This window comes from Mugil cephalus, chromosome 1, assembly GCF_022458985.1.
Source record: "Mugil cephalus isolate CIBA_MC_2020 chromosome 1, CIBA_Mcephalus_1.1, whole genome shotgun sequence".
Lineage (NCBI taxonomy): Eukaryota > Metazoa > Chordata > Actinopteri > Mugiliformes > Mugilidae > Mugil > Mugil cephalus.
The window spans coordinates 49400683-49419483 of NC_061770.1; the positions used below are offsets into that span (position 1 = coordinate 49400683).

At 38.3% G+C, this 18801-nt stretch overlaps 1 protein-coding gene across 2 annotated transcripts; it reads left to right on the forward strand.

Annotated features, from left to right (window-relative positions):
- Positions 1-1027: 1027 nt before the first annotated feature.
- si:cabz01007802.1 lies at positions 1028-13099 on the forward strand. Of its 2 annotated transcripts, none has more exons than XM_047573269.1 (23): positions 1028-1294; positions 1787-1859; positions 1935-2000; positions 2073-2117; positions 2197-2256; positions 2339-2404; positions 5755-5814; positions 5908-5967; positions 6053-6112; positions 6869-6940; positions 7024-7086; positions 7243-7320; positions 8180-8239; positions 8405-8464; positions 8639-8710; positions 9185-9256; positions 9403-9456; positions 9609-9650; positions 10850-10927; positions 11037-11076; positions 11149-11194; positions 11654-12068; positions 12365-13099. In XM_047573269.1, exons 2-23 carry the CDS (start codon positions 1788-1790, stop codon positions 12842-12844), a joined length of 2121 nt encoding a protein of 706 aa, XP_047429225.1. In that variant the 5' UTR covers positions 1028-1294; position 1787; the 3' UTR covers positions 12845-13099. The 2 variants fall into 2 exon arrangements, with proteins under 2 accessions (XP_047429225.1, XP_047429234.1); XM_047573278.1 differs by having other exon boundaries at positions 2200-2256.
- Positions 13100-18801: the final 5702 nt, after the last annotated feature.

The following is an 18801-nucleotide window of genomic DNA, read 5'->3' on the forward strand; positions in this document are numbered from 1 at the left end:
ATTGAGCATTTTCATAGAGGAAAGATTTGCATGCACGTATAAAATGTCACCGTAATCAATGCATTGATAGAAACGTTGTGGATGTAAGCCTTTTCCTTGCACTGAAGGAGAAACATCCTTTGTTTCTATGGTAAAAATCAAGTTAGCTCATAAGTTTGTTTGTAAGAACCTCAATATGGTACTTAAAATACAGATTTTCATCAAAGTAAACCCATCCAACAACTTTCTTTTCATTTTGTGGAACAAACTGCTAAACCTCATCATGTTCCTTGATTTTGAAAAGTACATAATTTTAGTTTTGTAGAATTGAGTACAAGTTTTAATGAAAAGATTTTTCTGGATAACATTAAAGGCAATTTTTCTGTGGCACTTGCTAATGACGAAGTAGAACAATAAAAAAAAATAGTGTCATCTGCGTAAAAGTGAAATTTGGCGTCAGTTACAATTTGACACAAGACATTTATGTATAAGATATAATATATAAGACTCACTGTATGGTAGTGTCTCGAAAGAGGGTAATGTAAAGTCTCGTTTTAAGCAGACTGCTTAAAAAATGCAGTAAAAAAACAAACAAACAAAAAAACGTTGTTTGCCAGGTAAGTCAAATTTTTTGAAACATTAATTTTGCAAAAAACAAAACAAAATCATTTGTAGGGGTCTGCGTATTTAAAAAAAAAGTTTAACTTAACTTGAAACTCCTGTATTTAAGACACTCAAGTTAGTTTGTGTGTCTAGTATTCAGTATTAATTTCATGGACGGGGTTACTCCAATCAGTAGGCTACATACAACAGCAAAAAACAAACAACAACAAAAAGAAAAAAAAAACACAGCAAAGAGATAAAAATGAAGTGATACATATAAAAAAGAAAGTATACTATTATTACATTTAAATAAATGAACTAATAAAGAAAAATGACATAAATCCACAGGGCCCCTGTATGTGAGAACCATTTCCTAAAATAGGCAAACAAGCCGCGCCCCCTAAAGGTATCACAGGTGACCTTATTGACTCGGGGCGCTATTTTCTGAAACTGTTACCAGCTTCGACGTTGCGGAGCAGTAGCCACCAGAGTCTGTCCATTGTTCGGAGTGAAAACTTTCCCTGAAATCAGAGCCCTGTTAGAGGCGGAAACCCAACTCCCCTGTCCTGCGTCCGCCTGGGTTTTGGTTGGACCAGTTTGACGCCTCTTGAAGGGGAAGTGAAGGACTGAGCTGTGCATGTTTGAAAAACTCGTTTGTGTTGTCGCTACCCAGTGTGTTTGTGTCACTACGTTTCTCTGTTTGGACACCGAGGTAGGCTCCGTGCTCGTTTCATTGTGTTTTTCTGTGTTGTCAAACATTCCTCTGGATACAGCGTGCGCTGCTGTGTCCAGCCGGTAAACAGGACGTGTTTTTTTTTTTAGTAGACACACGCCACACTGTATTCAAACGTTCGGCGGTTTTAAGTTCTGCTAACTTTTGCCAACTCGCCTTGCAAAACTTCCAACTTCTTGAAATGCTGTCACTCGGTGATATGTATGCTTCAATTCGGCGATAGCTGTTTACCGAACTATGCAATAATTCAACTTTTCTGTTTGACTTTTTGTGTTGAGTTTGCGTTTTTTCCAGTGTACAAACTGTACCTTAAATTGGCAAATATTTAAACGTAGTTCGGTGTAAAAAGGAATAAAAAGAGGAAGTAGCAACATTGACAGCCAATAGCAGCCTTGAACTGTGCAGATGAGAGTTAACTTATTTGGAGACGTGTTTTATTTCCTCATTACCTCCTAACCACAACTGTTTCAGCATGAACATGTTCAAAAGGGAAAAGGGCCCCGCTGTTCCCGTTCCAGCGGTCCCACCTAGACCCAGCAAGGAGGTATGAAGGGTGTAGGGAATCGCTTGTTATTTGCATATTTCCTTGACATTAACTGAGTGCTTCATTTGTCATCAGGAGCTAGATAATCCCATCACACACAGCATAAACAGACAGGATGCAGTTGTGACGTCAGCCTCACAGGTGTTTAAAATAAAAAAATATTCCCACACACACATCAGTCTTCCACAGTTTGACAGTCATTATTTCTTGCAGGAGAACGTCGCCGAGATCACAAATGAGCTTAACCCAAAGACCAAGGTGAGAGCAAGTCACAAATTTGTAATATATACATGTTAAGCATCCACAGTTTCGTTGTGATTAATCTTTGTGTGAACAGCAGAGGACGGGCGTGATGGGAGTTATGCAGAAGGTCAACCCATTCAAGTCTGCTTCACAGGTTAAAAACATGCACGACATGAATGTTGCTTAATCATTACATGCCCTTCACATTAATGACACGCCTTTCATTATGTTCACAGGCCTCCTCAACGGTTGGCAAGGCTCCCTCCTCGGAATCGCTGGAACAGACGACCGACTCCTCACAGGTGAGATGACACATCTACAAGCCCTGAAGCATTAGATACTTTTTGAAATGAGTGGAAACGGGCTGATACAACGTACTCAAAAAAACAATAGATGTTCAACCCATAAAGCAGGGAAAGCAAACCCGATCAAACAATGAAACAGAAACATTATACCTGTACTTTTATTTATTCAAGGCAGTTTTTCTTTTGTACATACAGTGGTGTGAAGTGTTGCCCCCACCCTGTTTTATTTTTTTTCATGTTTGTCACACAATATTTAAATATTAGTCAAAGATAACATAAGTAAGTAAACACAAAATGCAGTTTTAAAATGAAGATTTTTATTATTGAGGGGAAACAGAATCCAAACCTGCATGGCCCTGCGTGGAAAAAGTGTTTGCCCTCTAAACCTAATAACTGGTTGGCCCAGCCTTAGCTGCCTGTTAGCGATAACTAAGGAAGTGTTTTAGAACACTGGGTAGGAATTTTGACCCACTTATCTTTGTAGCGTTGTTGTAATTCAGCCACGTTGGAGGGTTTTCCATGGTGAACCTCCTTTTTAAGATCATGTCACAACATCTCAATAGGATTCAGGTCAGGACTTTGACTATGTCACTCCAAAGTCTTCATTTAGTTTTTCTTCAGCCATTCAGAGGTGGACTTGCTGGTGTGTTTTGGACCATTGTCCTGCTGCTTGAGGTCACCAACAGATGGCTGGACATTCTCCTTCGGGATTTTTTGGTGGAAGCAGAATTCATTGTTGCATTTGTCAGAGCAAGTCTTCCAGGTCCTGAAGCAGCAAAACAGCCCCAGACCATCACACTATCACCAACAGATTTTAATGTTGATATCATGTTATTCTTCTGAAATGCTGTTACTTTTACTCCAGATGTAAGGATGGGCACACACATCAAGTGAGGCCTGCGTTTTTTTGGATGTTGTTGTGGGTCTTTTGTGACCTCTTGGATGAGTCATCGCTGTAGTTTTGGGATGATTTCGAAATGGCTTCATAACTTTTTTCAGACAAATTGATCTCAATGACTTTCTTTCTCATTTGCTCCTGAATTTCTTTGGATGTCTAGCTTTTGTGGATCTTTTGGTCTACTTCTCTTTGTCAGGCAGGTCCTGTTGAAGTGATTTCTTGACTGAGAACAGGTGTGACGGTGAGTGCATTTACATGCACAGCTTAACCGAGCTATGCTCTTCTGACTACAGTCCTTGTCCCAGCTTACATGCAGCGGAGAAAATCGAATAACTGACGGGAACATGTCGTCCTCCTCCACACTAGGTGGCGATATGTATCTTTTCAGCGGGTTAATACGTTATATGTTAATACGGCCCACTTTCCAGTTGACCTATTACGTCATATGATAAGTAAGAGTAGTTTATGTGGCGGACCGGCATTTCAAAAAATGGTACATTTTTAATCTCGTACGTAATGTGCATACTACTTCTGGTGCAGATAAGATGTGCGCTTCTTCTACCGGCTCCGTTTAACTTCTTCTGCGACCCGACCGGCTTCTTGGATGTTTTTGTTCCGGGATCATACGCCAGCGCAGCAGTTGTGGAGCATTATCCTGTTTTTTGTCCAATTAAGCGTATGCATGATGGAGAAAACCGAATTCCAATCGCATCATCTGGGTGTCTTAATCAGATAAAAGAACTCTGATTTTAGTCGGAGTAACGTGTTTACACACACATCTCAAGTTGCAATTAAGGCAATTTTTAATTTTTTTTTCATGGTCATGTAAACATACTAAGTAATCAGGCCTGGATTTGGCTAGAGAAACTGAACTCAGGTGTAATGAACCACAGTTAAGTTATGTTTTAACAGGATGAGGCAAACACTTTTTCACACAGGGCCATGTAAGTTTGGATTGTGTTTTCCCTTAATAATAAAAATCTTCATTTAAAAACTGCATTTTGTGTTTACTTGTGTTTTCTTTGACTAATATTTAAATAAAAATAAAATAAATTATTTATTAATCTGAAACATCTAAGTGACAAACATGCAGACAAAAGTAAGTGAACTTTTGTTGTCACTATCACTATGTGACTCAATTGTGCAGCAGTCACAGCAACTAAATGTTGCTTGGTGGGATTTTAACCTATTCCTCAGAACAGAACCACTTCAGTTAAGAGATGTTGTTCTATTGGATTAAGGTCGTGATTTTGACTTGGCCATTCAAAAACATTACCATTTGTTTTCTTTCACCATTCTTTTGAAGAACGACTTCTTGCTGCATGACCCCGTTTCTCTTTAGATTCAGCTCATGGACAGATTTCCTGACATTCACTGGTATAATTCAGAATTCATTGGTCTATCAGTGATAACAAGCCGTCCTAGTCCAGATGCAATAAACAAGCCCAAACAAGGACATTACCACCCCCAGGTTCTGATGCTCTGATGAAGTGTAGTTTTTTTTTTCTTACTTAGACCATATAATTCTATTTTGGTTTCATCTGTCCACAAAGCATTTTTCAAATGGTCTTCTGACTTTTCCCCAAGATGTGTAGCAAATTGCAGAAATGTTCTTTTTGGAGATCACTGGCTTTGTCACTCTGCCAGACACACCATGGTTGTTCAGTGTTGTCCTCATAGTGGATTCATGAACACAGCTGCCCCGGGTGCCTTTATGACCTCTTAGACCATAATACATCTTCTCCATTTCTTCAGACAGTCCTCCGTCTGACTGTGTTTTTTCTCATTTGTGGATTCCAAAGATTCCAGAGACGGTTTCTTAACCTTTTCGAGCCTCGATCGACGATTGACAACTCTTTTTCTGAGCTTAACAGAAAGCTCCTTTGTGCGTGCCATCGTACACTTCCACAAACACGTGATGATCAGACTGAGACAAATCCTTGATTTGTTTAAACAAAACAGAGCACTGAACGAAATCTGAGTCTCACTACATTAAATGGAGAATATTCTGAGGAGATGCACTTGTGCAACTCGCAGATATCTAATGTTCTCATTTTCCCAAATTAACAAATACACAAGTTTGTTTTACTTTCATTTTTTGAATTAGTTCACTTTGTCTACTTTCAGGACTAATGTTGAAATCAGCTGATGCTGAGAGTCACTTTTTGTGAGAACTGTAAAAAATACAGTTAAGGGTCACTGTAAGTAATAATGTGAACCTTTTAAAGACACTTTCCTGGACTGAACTGCATTGAAAGCAGGAGATTTATTTAATGCTCTAGTGGAGTTCAGCGTTTAAAGCTAGAGTGAATCGGTTTTTAGAGTTTATCCACAATATGGATAAGCTATTTTTTTTATCTGTTATTCTAGAAGCTACATGAGCTCTAAAGTTCTTCAATCAAACTCAGCGATCAGGACTGGATGACTGAATGTGAAACTCTCTTTTCAGAACCCTGGTAAGCTGAAAGGGGTCATACAGAAGGTCAACCCATTCAAGTCTACCTCACAGGTAACTGCAGCATTGTCTGCATGTTACAAAGGTAACAATGGTACTAGATGATCTTTCTCAGACAGTATACACTCAGCTGGTTTTCCCACGCAGGTCTCTAAAGCTCCATCTTCAGAGTCACTGGAACAGGGAAGCATTACAGACTCTTCACAGGTAGGTAAAAGGTCACAGTTCAACATAAAATAAATGTACTTCGAAGAGGTATGAGGACTTCTTTTTTTTTTTTTTTTTTTTTCAGAACCCTGGTATGCTGAGAGGAGTGATGCAGAAAGTCAACCCCTTCAAGTCTTCTCCACAGGTATCATCTTTGCACATACAACAGCCTCTTTAAGTGTTAAGCCTTCTAAGCAAATCACAGGATTAAAGAGTAGTGATAGCATAGTTGCATGTTTCTATAAATCAAATGCTGGATTTAGCTCGCCTCTTTAGCGGTTTCGGTTTTCGTAGCTAATAGGGAGGACATGCGGTAGCTACACAGTTGGGTTGGACGATAAGTATTTGGGTTGGTTGCAATGTCCAACCTAACCTTTAGGTGGCACTTAATTCCACACAATGGGCCTTTGAAGAAGAAGTGTTGTCTGTCCACTGACATGCTACAGACTTGCTTAGAAAATTTAGAATTTGTATTTACAGTTAATTGTAGTTACTTTAACAGGGGGATAAGATGAAAGCTAGACTTGTATTCAGAAGGACCTGGACATAAGGACCTTGTTCAGAAAAAAAGCAGATGGCAGTTAAATGAGGAAAGAAAGTCCTCAGTTTCACAACAGAAAAACTTTGTTAGATTTGTTAGATGCTTATATCATATAAATAAATATATAAATAAATGAAAGAGGTCACTGTCCCTTCTGTTTCATGTTTTTTTGTTTATCTAGATATTTATATGAACTTCTTTTTATGGTTTTATGTCATATTTTGGAATAAAGTTAAAAGTTTGGACAGTTAAAGTTGTCACATAGCTGTCAACGTCCACAGTTGTGTCCTGTCTCTGTACATTAACTGTCAAAATGGCCAAAATGTTCTGTGTTTTGTGTTTTTTCCCATTTGATTTTAGGTGCCAAAAAGCGACCCTCAAGATGATTCTTCAAATCCAAAAGAGACTGGAAAAGAACTTCAGGAGAAACAGGTCTATTTTTGGTCAATTTAATCCACTGATGTAAAATTTATGCAGGAGTGAAATTAGTTTTATTATGTTTTTTTATAATTTAGAATCCAGGAGTTCTCTCAGGAATGATTCAGAAAGTCAACCCATTCAAATCCTCACAGCCAAAGGTACCATTTGTATATACCGGTCATGATTATATAGCATTGATTATATGAGTGTTTGGAAGATAACACGGTATTTTTGGGGGGAATGCTATGCTACTTTTCCTCGAAATTGACTTACAAAGGTGAGTCCTCAGTTTTCTCTGCTTGTCATTTTTCCAGGATGCCCAGCCTCTGCACAATGACCTATCCTCAAGCAGCGGAAGCTTATCAGACAATAACAACGTGCCAGAAAAGCAGGTAGCCCTTTTTTAAGTCAATGGAACATTTGCGTTTTTTGGTCCAAGTTGATTTGACGACACCTATAGTTACTGGTGGGGACAGCAAATATACCTTAATATCACAATTTCACTTGTATTTGTGTAGTATCAAATAAAATCCAGATTGTCTAAGAGGCTTTACAGAACCCAGAGCCCAAACCCAGCACTGACGGTGCAGTAACACTGCAAGTGACAAAAGTTAGAACTAGTGTGTTGTGTTGATAGCGACACCACCTGCTTTTCCATTACAGCTTCTCGCAAAATAAAAGTGATATTTTGATAAAGTATGATTGCTCTTTTTATTTTATATGTTTCCATTGAAAGGTGCTTTGCATCATCTTGCGATATCCCATAATTCTCCTAAATTCTCTTTGAAGAAGATGGACTTCAAATGAACTGGTCACAAGACTGTGTTATCTCCACTCCTCCATTTTTAAATCGAGAGCATAAAAGCGTTTTAGTTATATTTGAGAAGATTTTAAAAAATGTAGGTGTTTCCTTTACCAGTTTTTTATTAATGGTAATCGAAACACAGCGACTGTTGCCAAGTTTCTGTTGGAGTGTCTCTCAAGTGATGTCATGAAACAAACACATAAAATTAATCATGCCGCTGAGTGACCAAACTCAACTTTCATGTTGAGTACAGAGTGTTGTTCTTGCTCTTACCACTAGATGGTGCCAAAGTAAATAAATTCAGTCTTCCTCCGCTTTTATGAGGGACTTGTATAGTTACATACTTACATACTTATTTAGACTGAGAAGGTTTACTGCTCAGTTTTTATCCTTACAAATGAAATGCATTAACTTGATTGCCTTTTTTTTTGTGTTTCTTATTTTAGAACCCTGGGATGTTAAAAGGGATGATGCAGAAAGTAAACCCCTTTAAATCTCACACACAGGTATCCTACACATTAACTGCTTGGCTTGATGAAGTTATGCTAGTTCATATAAACCCTGACTGAAAAAAAAGACAGTTGGATTACCAGTGTTTGGAAAGCTGTAATGGCTCGTCGACTTTAAAACATCAGCTGCTCGCTCATGTCACTGTTTTGTTGTGGATTCAGGTGGCCAACGATGAATGTCAGACGGATTCTGTGGCCCCTTCTATAGTTCCTGCTGTCAAGGTAAAGGCTGATGATGGGAAATTTTCACCCACAATGACTTTGTTTTGTTTTGTCTCCCCACAAAACACTGTTTAAAACTTCCCTTATTTAAAGAGATTCTGTATCTTCCTTTTTGTCTGTATGTAACAAAACAAGACTAAGCTGCTCTCAATGTTTTTATTTTTATTCCCCCAGCAAAACCCATCTATTCACAGTGAAAACTCCTCCAGCTCTGAAAGCTTGGATGACAGCACAATCGAGAGACATGTACGTACAAGTCCATGTTTTTAAAAAATCTGTTTTTTTTTTCGCCACTTCATAAATAAATCTAGCTGAAGGTTTTTGCATTAAATCTTATTAAACTGCTGGTTTATCTTGAGAGTGAGCACCAGTAACGTTGGCACAGTTGTTCTGTTTTGATTTTGCACACTGAAAATATGCTGTCCAACCAGACGAAAAAAAAAAATGCCAAGCATTTGCTTTGGGAGAGACACAAGGAAATGACTGATTCGTTTTCCATGGTGGTTGTTTATCAGTGTCTCACCATTCATAAGACAAGGCCCTAATGTCATGCTTCCTTCACCGATTAGGTCAGGTTGATAATGACAAAAGTATAAAGCATGACTACATATGTGAGTCACTAGAAAAGCACTGGAGCAGAAAATTAATTGATAAAAACTAAATATAACCAAAAAATAATACAACATAAATGTAGTAAGAACCTCTCCTCCCTTGGTGCAGTCTGTTTGGTATACAGACGCTGACCCTAGCTGTGAAGTGAAAGCCGAGCCATCAGAGGCCCCAAAGAAAAAGGTATGTTAAGCACTGACAAACTGTACTAAAGTCAATGTTAAACATCTCTTTTCTTGTTTCTCATATATGTATGACTTACTGTGGGGTGGCGCTAAGATGTGAGAGTAATATTTCTTGTTTTTTTTTTTGTTTTTTTTCTCCTTGAGACTTTCATAATAAAGAGGATCCTTCCCAAGGCGTTGTTTGGGTCTGGAGCAAAGGTAATGTCGTTATTCTGTGGTGAATGGCTCCACCCCGAGTTTTGCTTCCATCAGGGTGTGACATTTTTTTTTTAAAAAACACAAATAAAAATTGTAGTTCATCAAAAAATCTAAATCTATTTTATTTTATTTTGTTGTTTTCGACTCCACAGGAGGCTACAAGTGCATCCACCGGCACTGCAGCTCCACCAGAGGTTAGTCCATTAGCGAGGAAGCCAAACGCTGGTAACACGTTAATGTGTAGAAAGGGATTTATCAGACCACAACAAGATCAAACCAAAAAGCATTGCAGATACACATTTCATTTAAGTATATGTATGTACAGAAAGTGCAACAAAGGCAGGGGACAACAGTTGAGCTACACTATAGCTGTTTTTACTGCACTGCTAATTAGTTTGTCATGCCCTTATGTAAATAATAAGAGTATACACAGATTGCCCAATGATGTAGGAATTCTTTGTGGGAATATATTGTGACGCAAAAGCAACCTACGTTTCCTTTACTACCATTGTAAAGAGTGTGCGTTGTTTGTCATTTCCTCATGTCTCTGTGCATTTCCTGTTGTCAAGCGTGTCCCTTCATTGTGTACCTCAGCTTAAATTACTTGTACCACACTTACATTGTGCTGTCAGTTGCCCAGACAATTGTCGGGAAAATAAAATATGGGCGTAAACCCATGATGCGTGACATGGCAAAGATGTCATGACACAGAGTCACTGCCGCATTCAGTAGTGTGATTAATCACATCGGTGAATTCCAAATCTGAGAAAAAAAAGAGTTTTATGTCACAAACCTGGTGAGGCCGTGAGGTGAAACCTGTTTCGGAACTCTATTGTTCTCATATTAGTATGTATTCTTTTCTGTGCAGGTCACTTCAACTGTTTACCAGTAAATTCAAATTATTAACTTTATTAATTATTAACCTCTGTTATTGTAATGATACATGATTAAAAGGGGAAGGTTGGCGCAGTTGTGGCATTCAAGCTGTAGTTCCAGTGTTCGTTTTTCCTAAAGCACTTGTCTGCAATTATAACCTGGTGCTGCTTCTTTTCACTGGAACTAGATTTTGTATGCCACACCCTACCCCTTGATGTTCACCTGTGTTTGTATTGTTGACTCTACTAATCTCTAAACCGCAATGTATTGAGGTGAAAAGAAATCTACGGTAATTGATTAATGTGAACCGGTCCTGGGAAAGCGCTGCATTTGAAGCCAGTTGTAGTATTGAATGTTACACCACAGTAAAGTAAAACTTGTGGGTTTGTAGTGCACCCAAAGTCACACAGCAGAGTGAAATAATTTGACCTTCATATGACGGCAGAAGAGGATTTTTTTTTTTTTTTAATTCTGTCCTGTGATTGTTACGCAATGTGTTGAACCTGGTTTTGTCTAGGAGGTTGTTGAAGTTCAGACGCTGCAATTGGCTGAAGTCCCAGTGCCCAGTGAAGGAACAGTTGAAGACCCTCTAGATGTATGCATACCATCTTATCTCCTGCTGCACGTCAATAATTATATATATGTTTGTGAAATTATTTAATCTTTTTTTTTTTAAATACAGAGTTTAAAATGTTTCTTTCCAGGATGAAGAAGGCCTTTTGGCATGGTGGAGGAACGTTGAGGGTAGGCTTGATTCATTTGCTTGTTTTTTATTGTTAAAAATTGCAGTCATTTACCACTTACTTTCTGTCTTAGGATGGGACGAGTGGAACGAGGCCAACCAGAATGACGACGCTGAAGAGTAAGTACATTTACTGAAGTTATGTTGTTTATAGCTCACTCAGAGGATTTCAGATCAGTGGGGTTTGAAATCTGCTCCATTGTGTTGACTTGGTGATTGGTTTCTTTTTTTTATTATTTTCCTCTGTTCTAATTGTGTTCATTGACGTCAGGGCGACAGACAAACACTGTCTCAAATTGCAAATTCCTTACAGCAGTACAGTTGTATGTAGTACCTTGTGCTGGAAACTTGTGACTGGGTGATACGGATGGCTTCTAACAAAAGTTTACTAGTATGGAGTTAAAATGTGTATAACTAAACATCAGTGTAGTTCATTGGTGCAACCGTGGCAAGTCTTACAATTGGTAAAGACAATTTAGCTCAAACTTTTAACTTTTCAGCATGTTGTGCATATGTTTTGCCCAACAGTTGTACTTCTTGGACACACTTGTAACATGCAACCTTTTCTCCTCGTCTCAGAGTGGTGGAACAAGCAGCCGATCGTGTCTTCATGGCAGCCCGTCTTTTTGTCCGCTTTTTCAACCAGCGCGGTGCCTCCCTCCAGCAGCGTATCCTGGAGCTGCTCGCCTTGGCCGATTCGGCGGACAGTTTTCACAAGAAAACCGTCACCGCTAGCGTCGGCGGTGGAGTAGCCAGCGTTGCGGGGTCAGTCACCACCATCACCGGCCTCATTCTGGCCCCCTTCACGGCGGGAACGTCGCTCATCGTCACAGCTGTAGGCATCGGCATAGCTACAGCGGGTGGCGTGACGTCTGCTTCGGCCAACATCACTGACACGGTCCATTCAAATACGGACCGCAAGAAGGTTGAGAAGATGATTCAAGATTACCAGGAGGAGATTAAGGACATTAAGGACTGTCTGCAGTTCTTACAGGTAACAGCAAAAATCCTTCTTCATGATTTGTTACTACTCATCATTTCGAGCGTCATGGGGGGGAGGAGCCTATTACAACCATCAGTACTAGAAATCTATACGGTCTACTACCAAAAACTATTTGAAATATTGATCATATCTGCACTTTGAATGCTAAATAACAACCTACGCACTAATAGTTGTCTTTCTGGTAGGGCTACCATTGACTTGATTGATGTGGCGTTTGAATCAGCCCTTTTGTGCAAGACACAACCTTTCAAAAAGGTAAAATGTCCCATTCTGTATCTTCCCGACAGGACGGGATGGAAGCACTCCAGGAGTGGAACTTTGAGAAGTACGCTGAAAGCATCTCAAAGAAGTACCTAAACCAGAATGTCAAACACGTAATGAAGGAGGGCGGCCGAGCTGGCAAGGCTTTAGTGATCAACACAGAGAGCCTGATTAGTACCGTTCAGGTCCTCGGTGTTGCCGGTGGTGCTGCCAAAGCAGCCCAGGTGATGAGCGTCACTACCGGAGTCATGTCGGGTCTCTTCCTGGCTCTTGACGTATTTTTCCTAGCAAAGGATTCCATGGAGCTGAGAAAGGGAGCCAAGACAGAGTTTGCTGTTAAGATCAGAGAGGTTTGTAAGGACCTTCAGGACGGACTGCTGGAGCTGAACAACATTAAAGAGCAGCTGCAGAAAACTATGGATGGGATAGAGGTGGAGGTAGAGGAGGAAGAAGACGAAGAGCTGCTAAAATCTGATCTCAAAAAACTTGTTGAGCTAGAAGAATAAAGGACAACTGTTAGGGAAACAAAGCCTCTGTGTGTTAATCTTGACACAAATCATGTAGCTGAAATAGTACTGGTTTTGGTGGTATATTTCTACAATCACGGTTATCACAGGGACCCAGTTCTATGTAGTCCTTTATTAGTAATATATCTTAAATATTTATTTAAAAGGAATTTTAGCTCTATGTTGAACCAAAAAAGTGACATTTTGTTGGTGAATTCATGTGACTTTTCTGAAATAAAAGTGATTTCATTCTCATGTATTGTCGTGTGTATTTCAGTGTCACAGTCACGTGGTTGGAACTTGATATCTAGCAGAGGGAGACAATTCAGGGGGGTGGATGAGGCATGATCACCTTGTGCTCAGAGAGTGATGCATGCGTGAATGAAAGAAATGTTGAAAGACAACTCCTTCCTATCTAGCTGTTAATCTTTCCCTGAACTCATAGATGCCTTGACAACTTAGTCATCCGCATTTTTTTTTTTTTTTGAAAACACAAAAAAACATCTTGTGTTAAGTCAATTCCCTCAGTGAATTAGAGAATCAAGAATTACTCTTAGACAGAAAGGCAATCAGTTTCAGAGCCCTTCTGAGAATATTCCTAACAAAGAAAGAAAGAAAGAAATGGTGGTGGTGGTAGATTTAATTTTCATACAATACTGCCTTGTTTATACAAGTTATGGGAAACATTTCTAACTACATTTATGTTTAAGTTACAAAAAGTGACACAGATATTCTAGTAACTAATCCAAATGTAATATACTGTACATTATCTGTGGTTTTGGCTGAACCCCTAAGCTAATTATTTCAAGTCAACTAATTGGAGTCAGAAGTTAATGTCTGGCAGGAAGCTGGCTACGTTCCGCCCAATGACGTCAGGAAATTCTTTAATTGAGCAGCCATGATGCACAACTACCAGAAACGCTGGTCTGACATCACTGCAGGCAAAATGAAGTTCAACTAGTTTTTTGAGGGTTCACTTTCTTTTTCCCAGTTGTTGTTTAACATGTAATAAAGGCACAGAAGTCCTTAACTGTCCCATTTAGATGAAGCTCAAACTAAGTAGAAACAGCTAGAAACGATAGAAATGTTTTTGCCAAGTGTAAATGAAAAGTTAAAGGGTAATGAAATAGGAGTTAACTAATTTACTAAATAGTGGGAAGTATACAGTCCAATTGTCAATGGCAAAATCAAACATGGATTTAATTTTTCTTCAGCAGGCACGTGGAAAGAAAACTGAACTGAAGTTGTACCTCATGCTAAAATATGCAAACATAGAGTTACATACGTATAGGTAGAGTTAGGTAGCATGAGACGTAGTTTCTGCAATCTATGAGAAGGCTAGACAAATGAGATGAAACTATTTGATGTTGACATGTGTGATAATGTAATCGGCGCAATCTTTAAAATGTTCAGAAGTTAAATTATCGCTACTTCCTATCTGAGATATTGATGCTTATTCATTGGGTTTCTCTACGTGGCCCCATCACTTGTTTCTAGGGGTTTTCACTAACATGACACAGCATATTCGGCTCTACTTCACTGGAATCAAATACTGTGTTTATGCTGAAGCATGCCTCTTTTGTGTGTCCAATGCCCAGGGAGGAAGAATATTCCTGCAGCATTTACTGTTAGGTAGAACTAGTCATGAGTCTATGAGGAAATGTGTCTTTTTTTACTCCTTGATGTTTATCTCAGTCTTGACTGACTTTAACCTGTCATTTGAGAAGTGCAGACGATCCGATTGAAGAATTCAAGTTTTGCATCTTGGGGAAACTATAATAGTTTCTTTCCTTGACTTACAAAAACGCACTGACCAGAGTAAAACAACTCACCATTTTTGCCATTAGAAAAACCTTTGTGAACAAATGAGTAATTTGTATTGATTTTTATTTTTCTCTTATATTGGATTTAATTAATCCACAAACTGTTTCTAGAGGGGATTTACTTTTTTGTGACTTTTTGTTTGATTTGTGTTTTGTTTTTTTGTTTTTTTTATTCTGCCTCTTGTCACTTAAGAGTTATAAAGGATGTGCTATAATTCAAAGTTTGGATTTTGGATTTTGGAGCACAAAGTCGAGATGTCGCTGAACTGTTCACCCGTTTAGACAGATGAAATCATTAAATCAACCATTAATGTGTTCATCAGTAAAGGTGGAGCTGATTTAAATCCTGCCAGGTTGCTGGTAATTTCTTCCATGGGATAAATAGTATCAAACATATCTTTTTTATTATCATCCATTACAATTTGCAATGTAATTAAAACTGTCTCTGTCTCTGACATGCAGTGGAGTGAGATGGAAAGTAGCAGAGCCATAATAATGCAACATAAATTGGAGTAAAACTCAGAGTTTGTTTATCCTGTTTGAATGCGCCACATGAAACACAGACATAAGGGGTAATATCTGAATCACAGGACTCAGGTAATACTAATCCCGTGCCAATAGGGCTCAATTGACTTAAGAAGACGAAAATGTGAGGCCAAATGCTTTTCCCTGGACAAACTAATGTCTTACCTGCATCCAAAGCAGGCCCTAGACAGTGGAAGACAAACAAAAGATAGACAAAAAAAACCTGAACCAGGATTGCTTTCTGGTAAACAAAGCACATTCTGATAAAGGACTTCTGTGTACAGCCACTACCAAAGCAAGAACAATTTACACAAAGCTGCTTTGGTGATCTTATTGGTCCATGGAATTCGTAAAGGCCAGTTCCTTTGTTTTGTTAGTGTGATATAACAGCCACTGCACACAAAGACGCTTGGAAGTTTGATGGACTACATTTTAGCACAAAACTCTTTTTGTGGTTTTGTTTTGCGTCAGAGTGGGAATTCCTTATAACGTGTCAGTCCAGTTTTAAGAATGCCATTTTGATTATTGTGAAGGTGGATGCACAGGTAGTTTGTCATGTGATATTATCTCTTGCCAAAGAGCTGCATTCTCCATGTAAACCACACACAGTTTAGTTTCATCATTGTGTGGAACATGGTGTCCTGCTATCACACCGCCACTCAGAAAATTGACAAATAGTATGACTCCAGTTAGCGATCTAGAAAAGTGATACACACTTGTGCAGCATCTGTACAAGTGAGGAGGTGAATCACAATGTAAAAATGTACCTACGTTGCAAAGACAAGGAAAAATAAAACACACATTTTTAAACCATGAAAAAGAAGCTGTCTACAAGAAAAACTCTGGTTTTATAGACATTTAGTCTAGTTATCAAAAAATCATTGGATTAATTGGATCTGTTTTATTTACTTATTTTGCTTTTGCCCTATGTGTAAAAATTACGTTTTTAAAACAATTTTCAGTCTAGACAATAGCTGCTATGGTAGCCATGTTCAGCCACTAAAGTGTTAATGTGTATAATGATTAGTAATACATTTGACAACAAACAAAATCCACGTACTTGAAATGAATGAATAAATGATCGAAACTCGCCAGTGCGTAATCTACTTGAGAAGCATTGCTGTCTCTACCTCTAACTAAAAGTGATCTACATTCTTAATTTTGAAAAATAAATAACAGTGAAGACACTGTTTTGGCTCAAATCATGATAAACAATACAATAAATAACCACCTGACAATGGTGACTGTCTTTATAAGTAAGTCTGTGATGTATAGCTTAACAAGCCTAGAGCGCATAAATTAAAATTTAAAGCATTTATAATACATATCTGAAAACAATGACTTTAGTATCACATACAATTATATTTTAATAGAGGCTCATATTTTATTTCCTATGGGCATTACAACTCTTGACTGCCTCACTGCTTGTCAAAAGATGGTAGTATTGGCGATTGAAATTAACTGGTGAATTAGTATTATTTTGTCAGTTGTATTTACATTTACATGCCGTGAGAAAGTCTAATTCATCACACAACAAAAGTGGTGAAGTAAATAAATAAATAAATGACATAACAATGTTTTGAGAAAGACTGTCAGAAAGACTGTCAGAAACACAGTCATCTGTTCACTCACTGACAACAGGTCGAAACCATTTCCTGGCCGAGTCGGGAAAGTAAACAAACACAAAAATGTTTTCTAGAAAATTACATCGTGTATTTTTGTCTTCCCACATCTCATTGTATTGTAGTGAAAGGACAAGGAAGTTAGCAACAATCTACCGTGAGCAAAGTCAGGACTGCCGAACAACGGTATTGTACGAAAGATTCTTATAGCTATACAATTAATATACAAAAACTGCTCCAATTACAGCAACAGCTGTTTGATCATACGGGCACCTGGGTTGTCACCATAAGCACTGAACGGATTATAAAATGAGTATATGCTAGGGGTGCAATGGTGACAGCTTTGGAGCCACGGTTCGGTTCCCCGTGGAAATAGGGGACGGGGATAGGGATCATGGCAAACAAATGATAATGAAAAATTATAATAATAAAAGATTTATTTAGATTATTTAAGTCTTTTTTAAAAGTCTGTTTTAAGTTTTAAGTTTATCTAAGTATTTCGATTTTGGTACCTTGTTATCAGACCCTAGGTATCTAATGGGTTTGCTCCATCTGCATTTTACTGTACACTGACAATAAAGATATCTATTGATCTATCTATTCGGCTAACTTAATAACATTAAACTGAAACTGATTTTAGGAAAAGAAGAAAATACTATTCTCTAAGATGTCTGCTTAGGTAATAACGCCAACTCAGAGTGAAAGAAAATACATTTCTGTTTTTTAAATTGCAGTTTGACATGAGAGGACATACCGTGGGTTGGGTGTCAAGGTCTTTCGGTTCAGTTTGACTAGTGTTACACTCCTAGAATGAACGTCAGAAAATAACTACAAACTAAGATCTTACTTTTTCGTACTTTACAAGGCATTGCTGTACAGCTAGGAAAACTTTCCTTGAGAAGAACAAGTCGTTGAACAGTTAATACCTCACTGGCAAATCACTGTGTGGACACATGTGGATATATCTTTTGCTTAAAATATTTCATGTGATGGCACGTCTTCAAATAGTTACCACCATCAATAATGGAACACCAGCTCAGTAACTAGAGAGCAGACATATTCCTGTCAAACTGCAGACAATGGTGTTATTGAAGCAAGGACAAAAGCTTACACTGCCACTGACAAACCAGTTCTAACAAATCGTTATGCCACTGGTTTCATGACTGGGGTTTGTACCCCAGATCAAGCTCTTTAGCCCCCCAGTCTGACAGCAGTCTTTTAAAATTGAGTTTTGGCCAATACAAATGGAATTCTGATCTTGAATAAACTGCATTTCATCCCCTGGAGATTCATAAAGACTTGTCTTATCTGACTTGTATTCTCTTAGTCCGCACATAAACTTGTCTTTGTATTAAGTACAATAGACAGGACTGCCAGAGTTAAAGTAGCGTAATATTTTTTGCCTTGGTGCTGCTCTCTTAAACATAGTGTTTGTTGTAGTGCCAGAGCAGCCTTTGCCTGAGTATACTCCATGTATTCCCTTTGTGACGATTTACATGTTTCTTTTTGACTGACTTCATTCTCCCTAGTAAAATACCAAAAATAAAACACAGGAACAATCAAATGCCAAGCGTTCATAAATAAATCTGTACGTACAATGTTAATTCTCAGTTGTAAACATTAATAATGTGGATTACTCAACAACACTTAAGCATTTATTGGCTGATACTGATACTCAAAGAACAAACAAAACGTGTTACCAAACATTGAGAATAGATTAATTATTCAACACAAGGCTGTAATGCGGGTATTTTTCATGCATTTTGTAAAATCTGACACTATGTGTTGTGTAAGTTTGTTATTTAATCTTGTTTTCAAAATTCGTAGTGAGAATTAGTCAGTTACAGGTACTTATAATAGATTAGACCAGCAATGCCTCTTCACGCATAGGAATCCATAGTTTCCGAAAGATCTGCTGTGTTATTATTTTCCATCTTTGGACACAGCTGGGATAAAAGAAAATATTTCCTTTAACAAGTCAGTAAAA

Bases quoted from the DNA above. Each gene is read 5' to 3' on its own strand.
- si:cabz01007802.1 (XM_047573269.1), top strand. From the start codon at position 1,788: ATGAACATGTTCAAAAGGGAAAAGGGCCCCGCTGTTCCCGTTCCAGCG. The intron at 8,240-8,404 runs GTATCCTACACA...TTGTGGATTCAG, and splicing joins CCTTTAAATCTCACACACAG to GTGGCCAACGATGAATGTCA. The intron at 11,195-11,653 runs GTAAGTACATTT...TCCTCGTCTCAG, and splicing joins CAGAATGACGACGCTGAAGA to AGTGGTGGAACAAGCAGCCG.